Raw genomic sequence first — 22,179 nt, 5'->3', positions numbered from 1 at the left:
AACATCAGTTTCAGGGTATGGACCATACTTGATCTTTAATCTTGACGGGGGGAAAAAGACATTGCATTTGAAGCCATTTCATGGAAAAATTATTTACAAGGAGGACTCAGTCCTCACAAACACTGACTGCACATTAGTATAAAACAAAGACACAAAGAGTTAAGGATTTGAAGTACTTCTGAACCTTAAAAACATGGTGTTGTGATATCCAAACTATCAAGATAAATATATTTATAATATTTATATTATATTTACAGAATACCTTAAATATACAACATCCATCATGTATTCTATAAACAAATATAAATTACTTAGGCACACTTTAGTCTCAAACAATCATGGGAGTGCTTTTCAAACACCATCCTCCCACTGTTTGAACAAGATTGACCTGAACTTTCAAGAAAAATCTGTTCAGTCTTGCATTGTAGCGCCACCCAGAGGTGCGTCACTGCTACTAATCTCAGTACTTGTTAGCCAGCAGTTAGGGGTCATAATGTACACAACCATATTTTACAGCAGGACTTGAAGCTGGCTTGATTTACACGGCTCACAGACACGTACAGTCCCAAGATGACCTCTTGACCCCCCTAACCCGCTCCTTTGCAGACTCCTCTTTGCAGATTCTTGTTCAAGTAGGCCTGGTGGAGTGTCCACCTTATTGCTTACACCTATTCTCTCCTGTAGCATCTACAAGGAGGAGGGAGCAAAGGTCGGAGGAAGCAGGAGCTAGAGATGAGTTGGGACGCAGCCAAACAAATGGGTGAAGGGTTGGACAAGGTTGACATTTATTCGCACACCTTTTTTTAAGGTATACAGTCATATAAGGTTCAGAGACGACAAATATAAGAGCAGCTACATATCTACAAAGAATATACAGTATAGGTGAAATATTCATTGATGATACGGCCAACTAAACGCACGCAGGGGGGTGAGGGGAGGAGTGGCCAGCCGGTATGGCCGGGTAGGGCTTCCTATCAGTCAGTCTATAAGTCCGACTCGGGCATGTCCGGCACATCGGCCATCAAGTAACCAATGCCATAACGGCCGTTGGGTGCAGTGCCCACATCAGGGCCACCACTGCCACTCTGCTTGCGATAGATGCTGTTGCCGGGCATCGGCGAGGGCGCCTCGCTGGGCGACTTGCCTTGGATCAGGCTGGTGTCGTCATCATCTCCCGGCCGGGCGCTCTCCTTGATGATGCGGCCTTTTTTGTAGGAGACAGTGGAAAGGCCACTGGTGTTGTCGTCAATGATGTTGAAGTAGCGCAGAGCAAAGACCACAGGCACAGGCATGATGGCCATCACCACCAGGGAGATGCAGACTACAATTCCCCATGGAGGAAAGTGCATGGTCTGCTCTTTGGCCTGAGGAGGACAGACACAAGAAAAGCAGCAAGTTTGTAACTGGTGTCAAATGTTGAAATGTCTTGTATGAATTTCCTAGTGGTGATCTGAAGTTTAAATGACAATGGCCCAATAACAGTGTTTCCCTCAAGAAATTGTTTGACAGAGGTGGTAAGCCACCCAGGGTGTGGCACAGCTCATCTCCTGATCAGTTTATTCAGTTGATGATGCCCTACACTATAGCCACTTTCATTAAATATGGAATTTACAGTGTAAATGGCACCTCTGCTCTTTTCCCTGAATGCAAAAAATGATATTAGTATTCACTATATCAAGCCTTTGTTACAAATTATAGCACAGTAAAAATTTGAATAATTTGCTTACCCAATTCTGGTAGGTATTATTAATTAGTCAATCAACAGAAAATGTATTTATCAAGGGAAAAATGTGTCACCTTCTATCGAAATGTGAGGATCTGATGCTTTTCTCTATTTGTATCAGTGTAAATTGAATATCTTTGGGTTACTGAAGACTGTTGGTTGAACAAAACAAGCAATATGAAAATGTCGTTCTGGGAAATAAAGGGCATTTATATATTAGAGGGTGATGAATCTATTAATACATTTGGACAAATTAAGGACATGCAGGGACACTTTGTCTCATTCAGCCCTTGCTCTACTTACTGAAGCTTTTAAAATGACTAGTTTTCTATTGATGTGATCAAACAGGTGCTTGAATGCCTCCGTGGTAGACGGCACATCCTGTTTATTGTCAGAGGGTTAAAGCACGCCTGAACACGTGTTTATCCTTGAAAACTTTTTACTTGTTCCAGGTTTTTAACAACTTCCACCCCCATTGATCCCTGGTCCCAGGAGAGACGAGCCGGAGACATTAACTCACCTCTTCCTGTATCCAGGCACTGTAGCTGGGCGGCGTCATGATCAGCTGGATGAAGCTGGAGCACAGGAGGACCAGCAGCAGGATGGGCGTGATGTACTTCCACATGTAGTAGTAGAAACGGTACGGCGTAAAGCCCAGCATGTCCTTCAGGTCTTCAAAGAATCTGAGTGAGGGGCAAAAACAGAGCGACGCAGCAGGAGGTGAGATCAGATGTTTGTGGTAAAGAATTCACAATAGTTTCATATTTCTGCTGTATAAACCTAATGGCCTTTATATGCTGTTGATATAGTGCTTTTAAGGCTCCTTTTAAATTGTTTCATTCAGACAATATCCCCATTCAGTAGTTCCAAAAATAGTGGTCTTTAGAAACAGTGGCATATGGCAGCCAAAGGATATGAGTTAACCACCTGAAGTCACAACATTCAGTAACAGCTTGATCTCATAGGAATAAGCATGTAGAAATAAGTGGAGAAAATAACCTGCTGTAAAGCAATAAAGTGCAGAATATAACCCTTTAAGGCTACACAAGTCTTTATACCAGGTAGGAACACAGCTACATCTCTTATTCAAAATTAACTTAAAATATACATTAATATATAATTTTAGGTTTTAATATTTTAAATAAATCTGTAAATGTAAATGTAGAATGCAGTTGTTGCGGCTACAGTTTTTCTTTCTCCAAATGATATGGTGATGTATCTCAAACTGTAATTCATAAAACATTTAGACAATATGCAGATGATGATGTTGTGTACTTACTTATCTATCCCGTAGAACCAAGCGATTGCCACATTCTCCAGTACGACCACTATGAGCAGAGGCAAAGTCGCAGAGTAGTCATCAAACATGGCCACGAAGTAATTCCCTGAGCGCTGAACAAACAGGAGACCAATGGAAAAGGCCAAGACGCAGCATCCCACTGCAGGAGAGGAGCAGGTTGTTAGTTACTGTACATAATACATGTTATTCTGAAGGTTCACATTCAATGTTAGATAAAGAGGGACTGTCGTTGTTCCAACTTTATGACTAGTATATAGAGTAGGTCTTTAGCGCTTGAACTAGCAGCTGCTCACAAAATAGAAAAATCCAAGTTGCTGAGGGATTAAGACTTTGTACTGGCAACATAACATTATAATATACACATTTCGCAAAATTATACTTAGAGTTGTAACTCCTTCTTTTGTATTAATTTGCCATAGCATTGCTGGAAATGGATTTAAAGTTTGATTTACCATTATATAATTGTTTTTGTTCATTTATAAATGTATAAATACAAAAATATGTACATTACTATTAAACAACTCATCCATCTTTTGAGAAGATGCAGTCTTATTGGAATTGCATCAGATTCCATAGACATACAGAGATTAGGGCTGAACTAAGCTAACCTCAACATTCAAGGTAAAAGAAGTCAGCACGAGACTTTCTGCAATCCTGCATCTGCCCACTTTTGCAAGATTTCCTACCATTACCACCTCCATATATCCTGCAGCCACAACATTTGTTGGGACCTGCACAACCCATATATGTAGGATCACAATCCCTTTACAGAACTCCTAAACTCCTAAACTGTTTCAGAGCACTTCTGTCACTATTTTTAAAGAATGTGTCTATTCAATTATTCATCTGATCCTTGCATGAGTTGAAGAACAATACATTGCATTAATTTTAGCTGATGCTTTTATCAGAGGAAACATACAGTGGCTATATATGTCAGAGGTTGCATGGCTCTAGAGCAACTAGAGGTTAAGTGTTTTGCTCAGGGACACATTGGTGAATGGGTCACAGTGGGAATCGAACCCCAGTCTCCCACACAAAGGCATGTGTCTTATCCACTGGCTCCCCTCCCCCAAGTAGAGTTAGTTCAAGATCTCTAACCTGTAAGAAATTCCTTGCGGACTTTGAAAGTGTCTATCAGCGGAGTGAGGATGCCCTCGATGGTGCCGAACATGCTGCCCAGACCGAGGTTAACCAGCATGAGGAAGAACATGACGGACCAGAAAGGCGAGGCTGGGAAGTGGGTCATGGCCTCTGTGAAGGCAATGAAAGCCAAGCCTGTGCCTTGGACCGCCTAGGGGGAGAGAAGAAGAAAAGGTCAAACATCATTGGAATGGCCCTTTATTTTATCCCAATTGAGGTGGCCTTTATTTGAGATGACTTTTAGGGACCTAATGAGCCTTTATTATTTATAAAACATAATGAAGAAGTATGTTGTTTACTGATGGGAGTAACATTTTGGGAAATATTATTTGCTTATTTGCTGAGAGTTAGATGAGAAGATTAATACCACTTGAATGCCTATACAGTAAATATGAAGCTACCACAAGCATATGATTAGCTTAGCTTATGGTGACGACAAGACTCAAGGAAGGAGAAATAACGTGTTCATTAGTGAGCTTTTGAGGTGCTGGTAGGATGATTATGTTACCATTGGACCCAGGTTAGCTTTTTCCCCTGGTTTCCAGTGTTTGTGCTAAGCTACAGCAAGCTAAGCTAGCTGTGGCTTCATATTTATGGAATACATAAATATGAAGCCACAGCTATTAGCTTTACAGATACGAGAGTGGTATCAATCTAACTCTCTGCAAGAAATCAAATAAGTATATTGCCAAAAATGGTGGAAAAGTACATATTATTTTCCATTTACCACACGAGCTGCACTTACCTTATTGAGTTCATCTTTAATGCTGCAGGATTCCAGTCCCAGTGCCTCGTACTCATTCTCCTTCACCCCTTTGATGATATCTATCATATGATGGTAGTCCTCAGTACTGACCTGGCTAACCTGAGTGAGGTTGATGTGGTGGGGGATCAGGCTTTGTTCAATGCCATTCCCCAACAATGCCACAATTTTGTTGGTGTTCCTAAAAAACAGGCAGTTTCCCCAAACTGTTAAAACACTCTGCTTTTCAAAAAAGCCTGTATCACTACTTTCACACCTGAACTTCTAGATCAGCTCTGATGGTCTACAGTAAACACAGTCTATAAATATCTAAATCTAAAAAAAGATAGGGAAGCTTGTACTCACAGTGCAACACATTTGCTGTTCATTATGTTAGCTTTGAAGCCCAGCACTGCAAACACCACCAGGGTGGCCAGCACGGAGGTGAAGAAATTTATAAAAGACACCAAGACGGCATCAAAGTGGCAGTTGTTGTCCCGCTTGTTGTAGCTGGAGAAGGCGATGACGCCGCCAAAGCCGAGGCCCAGGGCGAAGAAGACCTGCGTGGCCGCCTCTCGCCATACCTTGGCCTCCAACATGATCTCCAACTGAAAACACAACACAGGCAGAATTGGCTTAGTTTAGTAACACAGTCAGTGATTTCTTGAAAGGAAGGACACAAATGCTTTACCACACTGACTAATACTGCAAACACATGAACACATGACCAAATATGATAACAGCAACAAGAAAATCCTTAATTTTCACTACTTAAAACTTCCATCACCTGACCAACGTTGCACACTTAGGCCAGTTCCAATTGCGATTGGACTGTGAGATGTGGTTGAGTAGAAAAGCCAGTAAGTGAACCTTGAGTTGATATTATTTTGCCATACATACGTTTTTCCTATTTAATATAATTTTAAATAGAATATTTACTAAAAAGGAACATGACATCCTGAGCTATGAGACATAGTGATGCTATTTTCTGAAATGTTATAATTTAAGAAAATTGACAATAATGAATAAATAATTAATATATTCATGTTGTAAAAGATATAGCTATAATATAGTATAAGGGAGGGAGGCAACAGCTAGATGTTATGCTGTCACTGATGTTTTATTTGAGCTAGTGTGGGAGATTTTACATATGTTTTAAATATTTTATTATATTCTTTATGTATTTTATTATGCTTTATGCTCAAGTCTGTGCGTGGTCTCTGTTTCACCTGGCTGTAAGAAAAAACTTTGGGAACAATAAAGTTAAAGTGGTCATATTATGCTTATTTTCAGGTTCATAATTTTATTTAGGGGTTGCACCAGAATAGGTTCACATGGTTTAATTAAAAAAAACAACACCACCATATATCATACTGCACATTGCTGCAGCCACTCTTTTCACCCTTTGTTTTGACCGCTTTGTTTTAGCTACCGAGTGAAGCATCTCACATGATCTTTGTTGGGAGTTGCATATGTGCAGTACCTAGTTAACGACTACTAGCCAATCAGAAGCAGAGTAGGGCGGGTCCTGACAAGCCTGTAAACATGGCTTCAGTTCAGCTGATCATGTTGCCAAAACAGCTTTTTTTTTTTATCATTCATACGTAACATTATCACTGTGCACTAATGTTCAGTGGGGAGGATGGGGGTGAGGGGAGGCAGTGGGCGGACCTCTTGTCACTGTGTGTGCTGCAGCTCTTGTGTTTTTCCACCAGTTTTTTGGAGGGTGTGCCACACTAGCCGCTAGGCGAGCAATATGACGCGAGTTACAAAGTGACGCTACTTGTTAACAGAAGTAAAGGCTGGACTACAATGGAGCTGTTTTCAGGCAGTTCAGGAGCAGTGTTTTTTGTTGGAGATGGTAACTCCCTTTAGGATGGACTGTGATTTTTTAGTTTGCAAACCTATTACATGCACATAAAAGATATATACCACAATAAAGGAAAGGGAAAAAGTCAAAAAGCATTATATGACTTCTTTAAAGCTGAGGGTTGAAGAGTTAAAAGAGATTTTGGACCAGTAATCCTCATGAGCGTATTTCTACTAAGTTGCTTTAAATAAACATACCCACCAACAATCCATTATCTCTATTTTATCTGTTTTTAAAAAAAATTAACATATGTTAACATAATATACAATAACAAATGAACATGTATTTTGCAGACTCCCAATGTACCATTTTGCCAAACGACAGCTGGCATCTTGACAGTTTCCAGTTTTCTATTACAATGGTCTCAAACTGTTCTGAGCTCAAAGCAGAAGACACATGTAGCAGGACTTTGATGTCTGCAGGTACACGGAAGATTGTGGCAGACCGAGTCGTTTGAAGTCATAAGATGTCAGCCAACGAGACAGACACGTGACAGACTGACTGCTGCGAATGAGCGTCTTCAGCTGGTTGGTTACATAAAGCCTGAGTAACTCCTGTTACCATAGTGACATGATTCCACAGCCTGAGGTGCCATTGGCCTGTTGCTACTGAGGAGCCGGCCTATTACAGAGCAGATTTAATTTTTGAGTACAGACACAGTGAGTGGATTTAATTTGACAGTGGCTGGTTGATAATACACAAGGCCTTGACGTAAACTCCTAATGTGCAGTAGGGGACACAGAAAATGACAGCAGTATTTCTACATTTCCAACAAATGGTGCTCTATCAAGTAGCGCAGAGACAATTTATCATTTAGTCAATCGACAGAATCTTAATTGGCAACGATTTTGATAATAATCAATTTATCATTTTAATCATTTCTCACACAAAAAATAGAATCTTCCAGTGATTCCAGCTTTTCAAATGTGTGGATTTGATGCTTTTCTTTGTCATGTATGATAATACACTTAATATCTTTAGGTTTTGGACTGTTGCTCGGACAAAACAAGATATTTCTCTCTGGCAAAATACAGTTTTCGGACAGGTAAACAACAAAACAATTGGTGAAAATAAGTGTTAGTTGAAGCTAAGTACCAGACTCCAAACAGCATCCTTTCTCTGAATTTCTAATTAATCAGTTCAGAGAAACGCTTGCTTGAAATGCATATTACCTTGGGTGTGAACATGTGTCGAATCCCGTCCACAGAGCCCTTCAGGAGCAGAGCCCGAACCAGGAAGCAGATCAACACCACATATGGGAACAGGGAACTGAAGTACATCACCTGCAAGCAAACAAACCATCTTGTTAAATCAGCACCAAACTTTTGCAGCCAGCCTGTACTTCAATAAAGCCACTCTGCATATTTTAAGAGAAATGGGAGAAATGCTATTTTTGTAATGGAAAAGTAGGGCTGCATAATGTAATAAAAAAGTCTTTTTGCAATAACTTTGACAGATATTTGCAATATGATTCACAATTAGTGTGAATGACAATTAGCATTTTCACTAACAAAAACTATTACAATCATGATGATGTTACATTTGGACATTTGGATTTGTGTCATTGGGGTCTATCTCAAACAAACGTGTTTTCTTATATCTGGAGAACAAGATTTGTAAGCAGGGGCATCTCTACAGCTTTGTTGCACATTTTACCTTCATCAGAAAATTGCAGCTTCTGCGACTTTGATATTGCACTTGGCCAAATTTTCATTTCGAAAATATTTCAATTAATTGTGCAGCCCTGTGGAATAGTAATAAAAATACAAAAGTACTAAAAGAAACTTGTGTAACCAATATCAGTCCCAAGGCAGATCTGGTAACTGCTGAGCCTGCGCAGGAACCTTTGTCTAATTATCACGCTAGAAAGTGGCCCTCTTGTCTTTTTTTCTGCTTCTCGGTGTAGACTAGGTGACACTTAAAGACTTAGATGCCTAACTCAGCCGCTACCCTGTGACACGTTGGTTTATAGGACTGGCAGTGGGGTGTGGGTGCAGGCACTGGGAGATGGGCTGGAGTTGAGTCATAAGCACAGTTAGTGATTCAGAGACATTCAGCCTACGTGGTGGTCCACGTGCAGCTCTGAAGGAGACAGTGTAAATTTTATCGTAGAGAGGACAGTGTCATTTCATGCTAAAGCAGGATTCTTTCATACTGTATATTTGAAAATCCAGTTCAACTAGTGTCTAATATGTGATTCTCCGACTCTATGTCTGAGATGTTTGTCTCCTAGTTTTGTTCTCTGGAAATTTACACTTTCACAGTGTTCCTAAATATAAAGTCAAATGTGATAGTTGGGATACATTTCTGAATTTAGTTTTTATCCTTTTCTCAGCTGCAGCTCTGGTTAGCACTTTTGTGATTAAACCTCCCTGCATTGAGCTCAGTCGTGTCCTTGGTCTGCACAAAGCCAAACAGGCTGCTATTTTGTGCGATAAGTAGATATCTGCTCCTTTGTAACTTCGGTCTTATGTTCTATCACAATAGAACAATAGATAGCGTGTTCTGAAAACGGCACTGTTAGGTTTCCCCATGATGACGGATATTTAATTGTTTAGATTCTTCAACGTGTCTCTAATCTAAAGGTTATTAATTTGTTATTTTATTTCATTATTGGGCATTACTTTTCAAATACTTCTGATGAATTTCACCGTTATTTTACCAAATACATGACAAGCCCCGTCTCTGCCCCATCGTAAGCCCCCCCCCCCCCTACTTTTTTGCCACATTCTTGACAATCAAGCCAAGCCAAACGAGAGCGTATAACCATGGTAACCAAAACAGTCTGATCCCTTTCACGCCCACCCACACACACAAATGAGAGAGAACTGCAGATCGCAGTAGGGATATTCCTTGGAAAAGGCTTTTGTGGACATGGGTGGAGAGGGCATTAATATTCTTTTGTGCCACACAGCGCTGATTAAACTTCAAAGACACTTCGAGCTGGCCCCTTCGAGGGAAAATTCATGCCCATTCCTACTCTGGCCAACTCAAAAGGCCATCCAGACACACCAATGTGTTGGAGGACGACCATCTGGCTCAGACTGTACAACTAAATAGTAGCTTGGGTGGTTCTCTTTGGTTGTTTACAAAACGTAGGGTTTTTTTTATAACCTAGTCTCTAAATCTTTGTTTTAGAAATTAATTTTATTTTCATGATGGCAGTGGAAGGACATAATTTATGTTAACAGAACCTGTGATAGAGCGGCAGTTGTCATAGGGATTGTGGCAGTTGTTATCAGTGACATTTCTCGCCAAGCGACAGGCTCTGGCAGACAGGGGAAATGAGACTGTCTAGCACTGCAGAACAACCCTGGCACAGGCCGAGATTAAAGCACCTCTGTTGTTGAAGGCATCCATCTTGTTTTGTCTGCGGCTGCTGCGGTGAATGCCAAGGCGCAAAAGACGAGTAGAGCCAAGCAAATAGCAGACAGCTGCTGTGATAAGACCTGAGTTAGCGACAATGTCTGGATCAAAGGTGGGAAAACTCATTTGGTGGCAGCCATGATTCCCACACTATTCTACATTGTTTAATAACCTGAAGACCCTATCTTTAAAGCAGGATAATTTTCCCTGTGTGTGCCTTAAAACACACCCAGAGCATCATGATCATCCCGATAAATGTATGCTCAGTTTTCTCACTTTTCAGCTCTGGTTTGGTCTCTACAAACTCCTGAGAAAAAACAGTCTTTGGCTGCTGTCTGAGCTTTTGTGTTGGAAACAGTTGCCTACAGTAGTTGATGAATGCCGCTGAGACTGAACAGTAAATGTGCTGTAAAAACAAAATAATGAGCTCAAAGGGGCTAAAACTGCCTATTCAGTAGCAGAGTTGGGTGTTAATTCTGCATGATTGTGGTGATATTACAAAGACTCGTTTCACTGAGATAAGTTCATTTAAATCCTGTAAGATCTTACTGTACTGCAGAAAAATATGCGATTACTGAAAATATACTGTATTAATTTTGACCCCACACTTTGTTGTAATCTAGCCCAGGCCTGACATAAGTGGGGATAATACCAAAATCAAATGACTTCACCATCAAAGCTTATTCTGGAACCATTTTCCCAATTAACACAAGCTTGACTGTGACCTTGGAAGTACATTGGCTAATTCTTGTCATATGATATGAGAAAGTGTGGAATGATAAAAAAAAAATCACCTGTAAAAAGGAGAGGAGTAGCGGGGTGAGTTTGCAAGCAACTGCCAACCCTTAGCCAGGGTGCTAATCCTTCCGGATGCTAGTCATGCTACTGTCAGCTTTGCTAAAGTAAGCTGAGCCAGAAATCCCATAAAAGATCACATGAGCTCTCAGGGTCATATCTGAGACTGTATCATTAGAAAGAATTGTCAAGTCACATTACAGTAGTAACTTAGCAGGCATCAATACAGTTTGCACTCTATTGGCTTCTGCCTTAAAGTGAGCTAATAGTGAGACGACACACACTTACAAGAAATAGCCTTTTGTATCTGTCAGTGTTCCCTATTTCTATGGTACAAGAGTTATATTTGAGTATCTAGGCCAAGCTGCCAGGATTGCAGGGCAGCTGTAGTAAGCTATTTCCTCTTTCTCTCTCACTCACTGTCTCCTCTTCTGCCTCATTTCCTACTTGTTCAAATATCTTCTCTCCAACTATTTTAGCTAGTGAAACCTTAAATGGTACAAGAGTCACAGACAAGAGCAAGTGTCACAGACAATACTATGGAAACTAAAAATACTAACAGAGCAGCACAACCTCTTTACCTTCCCAGAAGACTGGATCCCCTTGATCATGGCGAGGCAAACCATAGACCAGGCGATCAGCAGGCACACGGTCATTTTCCAGTTGAGTCCTCCACCCTCAGAGATGTTGTTAGAGATGTTCAGGGCCTCACGGTACCAGTAGTAGGTGGTGGCTGAGCTCTTTTCACACTCCGGCACCACATCTATGGACAAAACAGGAAGAAGTTCCAGCTCTTGTAGTGTACCTCTTTGTTAAAATCAATTGTAGTTAGGTAGCCTTCTAAAGGAAGTTGAAAGTTAAACTGCACCGATGATTTTAGTCTGTGAATCTGCTCTTATTATGTCTGATTGTGTCTTACATGTACTGGTTTTGTTCTTGACGAGTGGACACTCGTGCCACGGCAGAGGTTGCTGGAAGGACTGGGAGAAATAGAAGAGACTCCAGCTGATGATGACATTGTAGTACAGAGCCACAAAGAAGCACACCTACAAGCAAGAGAGCCGAGTTAACTTCAGCCACACAAAACCACATACAGTGAATAGATCATATTTTCCAGGATCATCTCTTCTCATATCCAGTACTAAACATGACATTGATCTACATATATTAAGTACCTTGATTTTTTCAAGAGGAGACTTAAATTTTTTTGAGTGAGGTTTCACAAAAAACCTTTAAAAACTGTATTTTTTTACTATATTTCTTTATATAAACAAACAGCTATTGCTGCTGCTGGAAACAAACTATATAACTTCCTGTATTCTCAAGAAAGATTCAGGAGACACCAGAGATGCCACAAGGGGGTAACAGTTCACAAATAGGTTTATCGTGTAATATTTTTAACAGTAATATTTTTCCTCATTTTTTTTCCATCTTAAGCGCAATTTTTACAATCACAAGATATATTCTCAAAACAATATGTTATGAAACCATACTTATAATTACTTATATTTTAATTAATTACAGTAGCATAATGATTATTTATTATTCTTGTTTCAACTATGCTGTTGCCAAATATTCATGCTTGTGCTACACTTTTACTTTATTGTATATGTCATAAAAGACTTGATGTAGGCCAACGCATTCTCACCACAATGCGTCATTACCATCGTTTTCAGACACCGTGACAAAGTGTAATTATTTGGTGGTGGTGGCGCAATGGATAAGACATATGACTTTAGCGTGAGAGACCTGGGTTCAATCCACCATTGTGTCCCTGAGCAAGACACTTAACCCCTAGTTGCTCCAGAGGCGTGCGACCTCTGACATAAATAGCAATTGTAAGTCGCTTTGGATAAAAGTGTCAGCTAAATGAATAAATGTATTTGACACTAATGGTACCCTTCAGTGTCTGTATGAAACGCTGCAGTTTGCTACATTGTAGCAACACAAAGGAGGCTAAGCCTCAACATGCATAAAGTCGCTGACTTAGGTTTAGGCACAAACATTTGTGACGTTTATGGTAAGGCTAGGGGGCTTCAGGGGGTTGTCGATGCCTTTAACAAAATAACTACACTTTGTCACTTTTGAAAGCGTTGGTATTTGATGCCCATAGATGAGACCGGTCTGGGTAGGCCCCATTGTCAGACTCACCACACAGCTGGCGAAGCCGATGCCCCCCAGCCGAGGGCTGATGTAGTTCCACACCCCAATGCTGCCCCTGCGGATCCGCTGTCCCACGGCGAGCTCCAAAAAGAACAGCGGGATGCCAATCAATATCAGCAGGATGAGATAGGGCACCAAGTACGCTCCTACAAAACAAAAACAATACAGACAACGAGTTAGATGAAGTTCACATAACCAAAGAAAACAGTCATCATCAGATAACTGTGAGGTGTCATCTCACGCCGAGACACATTGGCAGCACAAATACAAACACACACCAGTTTTTCCATCTCTCTATCTGCTACATGCTATATACAAACTTACACACACAAACACAGCGGCCTCCTAAACTTTAGCTATACTTCTCCATAATGTGCCCCTAATGGCGACACATTTGCCTAAAAGCATATAAAAACTCACAGCAGCCTCTTTAACAGTATCTGTCTGATTATCACCCCAACTAACACACACACACACCCACACACACACACATACACACACACACAAATTAATATAAACACTGGAAAGATACCAAAGTCTAAAATTACCTAAATTACAGTGGGATTACTTTGAGGCACATTGCAAAGATGGCATCCCTCTCTCAAATTAAGGTTTCAGAGTGAATAACTGACATTAAGAATAAAATTAATGTGGGTGGTGCACTAAAATACAGAGGGGTACATCTCTTGTGACAGTCAGAGTACTCATGAGTGGTAAGACTGCTGGGCACATGACAGTTGGAAGAGAACGAGAGAACCTAAAACTCTTTGTTTAGAAGAAATGTTTGGTGGTTAGATGTGTTCAGTGGCAGCAGATTTGAAAATAATGTGCCTTTTATTTTCCTGTTACCTATCTGGCAATGCAAGGAAAGCACGATGCAGTGGGGAAGCTTTTCTTTTCCTCACGTGAAATGAAAGCTCCTGTGTGAGTGCTGAAGTTTTTAAGACATAATCTTCATAGTTTACCTTCTTTTCCCCTCCTCTCACAGGCTAAACACAACATCAAATGTCAACATTGTTGGGTCGACGTACTGTTAAGTTTGCTGTGAGTCACTGATGACAGCGTCAAAACTTCCATAATGAATGTATTGTTTTTTAAGATATGTTTCATCCCTGCATCAACAGTGTTTATTGTTTCATCTGGCAGGACGTTTTTCACATCCTTTGTCCCTCCCAGGTTTGGCTTAGATGGGAGTGAGCACAGAGGAAGTAAATGTGTGTCTGTTTTTTAAGCCTGTGTGTGTTTGTGTTTGTACAGTATACTGGTTTCTAATATTAAAACATCTAATTCTGGTTCACTGAGTACACAGTTCATTCAGGAAAGAAGCTTTGACATCAGTCAGCATCAAAAACCCCTATGGTTTCCATTGTCTTTTAAAACCCTCGACAGTCTCCTTTGGACATTCAAACACTTTGATGGCACTTTGAGAAAGCAAACAGCCTGATAAGAGTCTATTTCATCTTTTCTTAAAATAGCTTCCTAATTCCCTTACAGTACATAAAGGTGAAATAGCTAGTGTAATCTGGTGGCATTTACAAACCCAAGAACCCAAGTCACTTAAGTTAGAAATACAAGACTAAAGAAGACTAAGCATCTACAGTCACGCTAGCGGCTCTGTGAGGCTGTAGGCTTTGTAGGCACAGCAGTGCTTTGAGCTAAATGCTAACGTGCTCACAATGACAATACTAAAATGTTGATGTTTGGTATAATGTTTACCATCTTAGTTTAGCAAGTTACCAAACAACCATTTGCTAATTAGCTCTAAACACAAAGTAGCCTACAGATGTAGACGGGAATGTCACTAGTTTTGCACGTATTCCGTCAGACACCAAATTATTGCTAGCATGGCTAAAAAATGTTGATTAGGACTGGGTATCATTTCAAATGCCCTGATGGTTCCAACTTCTCAAATGTGAAGATTTGATGTTTTTTCCTTTGTCATATGCAGTATGAAAGTACCCCTCTGTACTCACCACACAACCATATAAGCAAATATATAGTGAGTAGATGAAAGTCTATGATTTACATACACATGTATAAATATGTGGGTGGATAAAAGATGTAGATGAAACACACACACACACACACACACACACACACACACACACACACAGCTGAATCTAATTAGAGTTGAACTGAACACAACAGCCTGAAACATGACCCAAACTATAGAGGTTGTGATTTGAGCTGAAGCCACACATACACAGACTAACACATACTAATAGATGGATCTTACACAAATGAAACATGTGAATACGCTCATGCAACCAATACACACATAGATGGGCTTCCTTAATCTATCAAACTCTACTTCCAAGCTACACACCCTGATGCGGTCCACTGATCTCCCCCCTCATCACTAACCTACTACTTACCTTGTGATTATACTATGATAATAATATAATATGTAATAAGGAAAAGTAAAGAGAAAGCAGATTATGAATATTGGTTTTAAACAACTTATCCCACATCTGGCCGTTCAAAGAGGGTGTGGAGATTCCTTTAAAATTTTCTTTCTGTTTTCCTTACATACTGTTGGGATTTGGGGGCCTTTCCTCGTCTTCTGAGAGATGGACAGGATACCATTGCTGTTGTGGTTCAGTAAAGCCCACATACACATTGTAAATGATAACAGGCTACTCATATAAACCTGACTAGGATTGAGGGTGTATATCCTGTCTGGACAACCTGTCTGAGACTGTTTCATTTAATCAGCTTTCTTGAAGCGGTCAATGGCTATACATAATCCCCAGGTGGGAAGTGCAACACCTTATCACCTTCCCTGGGACACAAACACATTACAGTATAAACCTTGCAGCAAATCCTCATTGTAACAATTGTAGGGAGAGAGGGAGAGAGAGGTGGCGATGGATAAGACGCATGCCTTTGGTGTGAGAGACCCGTGTTCAATCCTCCCTGTGACCCATCCACCAATGTGTCCCTGAGCAAGACACTTAACACTTTGTTGCTCCAGAGGTGTGCGACCTCTGACATATATAGCAGCTGTAAGTCGCTTTGGATAAAAGCGTCAGCAACATGAATAAATGTAAAGCTGCTCACATAATTATTTCCTGCATGATGACAGCAAGTGTCGTGAGGTCGTTGGTTTAGCTCTGGTTTACAGTTTGTTTGTGAAATGTTGCAGACTGCACAGAGACACAGGTGGTCACATGACACTCATGTCGATCTTGAAGGTCACTGAGCAGTCTGGTTTTGACAGACGAGTACAAAATAGGAAGGACTCTGTTCCTCCATCTTTCTTACACACACTTAAAATTACACAGACAGTACTGAATGCAATGCACATATAAAATACCTGCATCTTTTTGGTGCATGTTGATTCTAGATATGCATTTCCGGACTTATCATGAGGAGTCTATTTAGTCACCAAGAGTTATTCCCTCGTGATAAATTCTGACTATTTGGAGGAATATGGATAATCTTTTTCAAAATTGTATTTCTTTAGCTGCACTGTCTCGTCTGGGAGAGTGGTCATATTTTTGGTGCAGATGGTCTCCATCTGAACAAAGCTCTGCCAGCCTTTGCTTACAGTGTCTACCATCCACATGCTCCTATGTCCACCTGCTCATCACGTCATCACAACATGCACATCCATTAGGTCCAGTGCTGACTGGTCCATCAGTGATTGATCTTCCCACGGTCCTAGTCCCCTACCACAATGGTTCCACCTTGTACACCGGTACATTTTCTACTGGGCTTTTCTACTTTTTTACTTTTTAATACTAAGACAATGCTCACGCCTGTCTGTACTTGGCCCTTTATAGATAAACACACTCCTTCCTTTTGATTATCAACAAGTTTCTAAGCTTAAAATAACTTTTTTTCACCAACAACAGTTTTTTAATCCAAAATATGATTACTGATCGCAATCTACAATCTACATCCCCTTCATGGTTGTTGACTATCAGCGAGCTCTTCTTAAAGGAATCGTCGCATGTGGCATTGGCATTGATGTTACTGCTATCACTGACCTGGCCCTCTCCGATAATTTTTGTGTTCTGTTTGATGCTTCTGCAGCCACCAGATTTTCTGATATCATTAGTCAAACTACCATGTCTCTCCATACATGACCCAGTAGCTCACTTTTCTCATTGCACTTGGCAATGCTGCAGCCATAAAGGAGAAGAAATGACAGATGGTGAGACCCATGGGACCTATCCAATGTGAATGTAGAAAAGGAAAGTGCCAATGACTGTCCACCATTACATACACAAAGAACTATTTTCTAAATACAATAAAGTAGTGTGAGATGAGAGACAGACCATTTTCTCCAACAGTATCACAGTTAACTCAAACAATCACAGAATACTATTCAACCATAAATAGCATTTATATCCACATTCAACCCTAGACTTAGTAGACCAGACCTCCTCCACTAAATGCAAAGAATACCCCCAGAAGTCTTTCTGAAAATGTTATTCTTAAAAATGTTCAATCTGGCACTGGAGCGAAACATAGTACACAGACAGCTTTTGACAAAGTTTTAAATGATCTCAGATTAAATACTGATAGTGGAAATATACTTGTTCTCATTCTCCTTGACATTACCACTACCTTCAACACTACCGAACACAATCTTTTACTTAGCCACCTCGATAAATGGGTTGGTCTCTCTATTACAGTCCTAAGCTAGTTTCAATCATATATTACTGGAAGGAATTTCCATGTAAGAATTGGGAAACATATTTCGGAAACAACAAACATTGACTATGATGTTGCCAAAGTAAGTGTCATAGGACCTTTGTTATTCTTTATCTACTCTAGCTATCTTCTCTAGCTGCCAGTGTGATCCGTAATCTGTCAGCATGGCATGAACTTCCATAGGTATGCTGACGACACACAGCTGTACATGTTCGTCAGGCCAGATAATGCAAAAATTTAGTCCAATCTAACTTACTTTGTGTCATTAATGACTGGATGAGCAAAAACTCTTACAACTATGGAACACCCTGCCTTCAAATATTAGACTTGCTGACTCAGTGGACGGTTTTAAACAACGCAAAACTCAAATCTTTTTAATACAGCCCATAACTAGCAGCTGTCTTTTTTAGTCTTTTGATCTTTATAAAAGAAAATGCTATTTATAACTAGTAACTCTCATCTTCTCCCTTTCCCCTTGTGTATGTGTATGGTTTTAACTTGTGTTTTTGTGTTTGTGTTTTTGCTGCTGAATTGTAAAGCACTTTGAGCTGTATTCTGTGCATGAAAGGTGCTATATAAATAAGATATACACATTCACATCTAACACTGAATAGATGTTTATGCAGCACATAGTAAAAATACAGTGTCATGATCAAAACTACATCATAAGTTTGTGTAACTGGGCCCCACACACGATCTGTTTTCAAAACTGAAAAAAGTAAAAAGAGGAAGACTATGTCTGAGAGTATAGGAATCCAACTCCAGGCACATTTATTGTTGTTAATAAAAATATTTAAAAAACAGTGATGCTACCCAGCTCTAATCCTCCAGGAGGCCATAGAACTGACTTTTTTGTAATAACAACACACAGATGTGCCCAGACTTGGATCTTTCAGAAATGTAGTCATCTTCTTTGCACTTTTCAGTGGTTCATCCCGCCCATGAGATCCTGATGCCCTGGTGTCACATAATGACATTTTGTGCTTAGTTTGCCAACTGTCTCCATATAAGAACTGCTTGCTGGGTTACTGTGTGTTCATTCTAATGTTGCTAATTTACTGTAGTAACTGAAATATATTCTACTAATGTACTCACTTTATAGGATAATTCCTGTTTGTTACAACTTAAATCATAGTTTTTATAGCACAACCTGTAAAAATTCATTTCACTTCACAGACAAACTTCCTGGTGCAACTTTTACCTACTCTTCTTGCTATAGTTATACAAGTACAGTTTTCCTGTATATAATACAGGATAATAAAACAGTATATAATACTTTTAGGTGCGCTCACTTTTGGTTTTATCTCCAAATAAAATTTACCTCCAAATACAACTTGTTTAAAACTTGTCTTATCATCTTGATGCTTGTGGCTTCTTGCCCTGCTGTTTTACATTTTCAGATTTAGATTAAAATGTTACTATAACTGATAGAAATTATGAGCCAAAACAATGATAGTAATACCCAGTATTTTTCAGTATGACTATCATGGTAATTTTTTTCCATATTGCTCACTCCCACTATGTGTATGGCTGTCAGGTGAAATGCCCACAGCGAAACTTTAAGGACTGCTGGAAGTAACTCACCCCCTCCGTTCTTCTGACACAGGTAAGGAAACCTCCAGACGTTGCCCAGGCCTACAGAGAAGCCAACCTGGGCCAGGATGTACTGGAGCTTGCTGTTCCAAGCCGGGCGTTCCTCCTCCTCGCTGTCTGAGCCCCCTTCTTCCACATTGCACTCTTTCCCTTCCCCTTCATGGTTGTTGACTATCAGCGAGCTCTTCTTAAAGGAATCGTCGCATGTGTCCTCGTTGGAAAGCAGGTCTTTGACAGACTCTGTGACATCGTCGTCAAGCTCTCTCTTGACGGCCTTGCTGTTTTTGGGCATTTGATAAAGCAAACAAGGGCGAAGGGTGGAATGTCTTTTTGGTTGGCAGGCTGGAGGGGTAGGGCTGGCGTCTGTGAAAAGTCACTTTTTGAACTTTGACTGTGCAAAGCTGCAAATTTGAAGTAGTTTGGGTTTAAGACAGTTTGTGGAGATTGAGCGATCAGGAAGTAGATTTCTTCATTATCACCAAATGTCTGTGGGGTACAAGAGGATATTGCAATGAGTAAACAGCCAATAAAAGTGAAAATTCTGAAAGAGGTTGTGTCGCTGCTTTCTCATTGAGAAAACACATTTGATGAGCTTCTGCTAAGAGTCTAGTCATCAGTTTAGTTTCTGTATTGTGTCTCTACTGTCAGCCTATAATTTCCTCTCATAAATTGCAATCTGACAGGTTTTACCCTGAATTAACTTTGCATAACCAAAACTTGCTAACTTTTGCAAATGAAGACAAGAACTGACTGAACAACCAAAGTGGTAGATTGTTTCGGTCTGATTTAAATAAAAAACAATTATTCACAAGCTTACAGTCCCTACTTACTCCACACAATTTTATCTGACTTGAAGAAACAGCTTACAAGAATTGTTGTATCCCCTGGATGCATATTTGTGTTATTTCTCACATGGAAATCACATGGCTGGTCAGGACAGCAAAATCTTTGAATGAGGATCATTTTATAGGAAGTCATTGTTCTGAAAAAAAAGCCTGGGAACATTAGCCTGGTTGTGACTTGGACACTGACGGGTCGAGGTATGGAGACTATCACGTTTCCAGACTCCTGAATAATTGAAGGAAGGTGGCCATTTGCATACCAACCCAAACACTCCTCTCCGCAGCTATCTGAGATGGGGAAAGCCCTTATAGCCTATATGAAAAGATATCAACTTCCAACCAAAATAAAAATACAAACAGGAGCAGACACGCGCCGGTTCCAACGGGTGGAGAAAACATAGGGTTATTGGCGACTTGTTCGTGTTTCGTTTTGTCCTGTAAAAGACGAAATCATATGTTATTCGCATTTATTAGGCCACTTCTGGCCTACTATGATTCTTCACGGGATTCAAGGGTGTGGACACTATCCACCAAAAGACGGGGTTAGTGCGCAACATCCCTGTTTCAACATTGCAGCATCCCAAGGGCGTCTTGGTTTTGTATTTCACACATTATTTTTTAATTAAACATCTTCATAAAAACGCATCACTGGCTCAAAATATCCCGGAAATATCCCGATGCGACCATGCCTCCTGCCTTTCACCACCCAGAGGATTAAGTGATTAATAGATTTCCTTAACAGCTTTCAGATTAGCCTGGTCTGTATGAGGTAAAGGCCGTCGTTTCCAGTGAACGCAACATATCAGCCAAAAGGACCGCTGATGCACAATATAACCTTCACTGCAGTTATTACGGAGGCTGGAAAAGGAAATGGCATCACAATTATGAGCCTATATGGACATTACAGTATGGGTCCATTGAGGCTGAGGATGACTGAACGCACAAAGACAAAAAGGATTTTCCAGTCATAACTGAGGAATGAGTCAAAAAACGGCGGAATAATAATAATAATAATGCGGATGGAGCAAGGTATAAACACCCCCACAACAAATCACACCGGTGCCATGTGGTTCGTTGTTCTACATTGTGTTATCTAAGAAATGCGCATATTAATTTCCTCCCTCCCGCTCAATCTTCATGACATCCATGTGAAGTGTTTCATCATTCGCTGCCCAGCCACATCCTGCGCCCTGGTACCACAGTCAGCCTCACACACACACACACACACACACACACACACACACACACACACATGCGCACGCACACACACACATCATGCCATGCCTTTATCATTAGCCTAATACATCCAGACAGGATGCTGTGTTTGGTAGCTACTCACCAGTGTGGAATAATAGTCGTCCTTATCTGAAATGATGCGTCTCAAGGAATGAAATTATGAGAGCACATGCACGGGGAAGACATTATCACTTGTTTGTATGTAAACCAGTCAGGCCGGTGTGCTGCTTCAGACTCGGTGCAGCGAGTTCTCTAGCTCTCAGCCAGATACACTGCAGGCTTCTGGAGGGGTGTTCAGTCTTCGACCCGCAGATGACGGATATTTTTTCCACTGCTTATCCATGCTAAATCTCACCACATACACGTTATATAGGTGGTCTATATGACAGTGCATATGATATGTGTTAGCATAATTAAGGTTTAAAGTGAAATTAGCGTCTTTGTTTCCTGTAATCACCCTGTTTTTTTCACTTGGTACGCTCCACTACTAGCTTGCGAGGAAACGGCCAGCCCCTTCCTTATATGAATGCAATGTGCTTCTGTTGATAAACGCTAATTTCCCTCATTGGATAGGTCTATTTATTGATCTGTCAAATTTGGGCATGCCGAATTATTTGTTTGTATGTTTGTTTGTTTTTCATTTCAGGACACTATATTTTGGATTTTAACAAGTAAAAAGCGAGGTTTTGGTCAAGGTCGGCATTTTTCACGTCATTCACCCGTGCAACCCTTAGTGGTTATTGCACA

The 22,179-nt window shown here is 40.4% G+C and overlaps 1 protein-coding gene across 1 annotated transcript; it reads right to left on the bottom strand.

Annotated features, from left to right (window-relative positions):
* Positions 1 to 8: 8 nt before the first annotated feature.
* On the bottom strand, positions 9 to 21,671 carry slc6a15 (solute carrier family 6 member 15). The gene is made up of 12 exons (XM_038707238.1): positions 21,536 to 21,671; positions 19,346 to 19,840; positions 13,088 to 13,245; positions 11,856 to 11,982; positions 11,518 to 11,699; positions 7,948 to 8,058; positions 5,272 to 5,513; positions 4,909 to 5,107; positions 4,122 to 4,314; positions 3,003 to 3,162; positions 2,244 to 2,406; positions 9 to 1,364 (listed from the first exon to the last, which is right to left on the bottom strand). Exons 2-12 carry the CDS (start codon positions 19,644 to 19,646, stop codon positions 984 to 986), a joined length of 2,217 nt encoding a protein of 738 aa, XP_038563166.1. The 5' UTR covers positions 19,647 to 19,840; positions 21,536 to 21,671; the 3' UTR covers positions 9 to 983.
* Positions 21,672 to 22,179: the final 508 nt, after the last annotated feature.

Source organism: Micropterus salmoides, unplaced genomic scaffold (assembly GCF_014851395.1).
Source record: "Micropterus salmoides isolate LMB-PRFRI ecotype aquatic unplaced genomic scaffold, ASM1485139v1 Ms_hic_scaffold_8, whole genome shotgun sequence".
Taxonomy (NCBI): Eukaryota; Metazoa; Chordata; class Actinopteri; order Centrarchiformes; family Centrarchidae; genus Micropterus; species Micropterus salmoides.
Note: the sequence above shows the minus strand (reverse complement) of the source record. Positions and strands in the feature narration are given on the sequence as shown.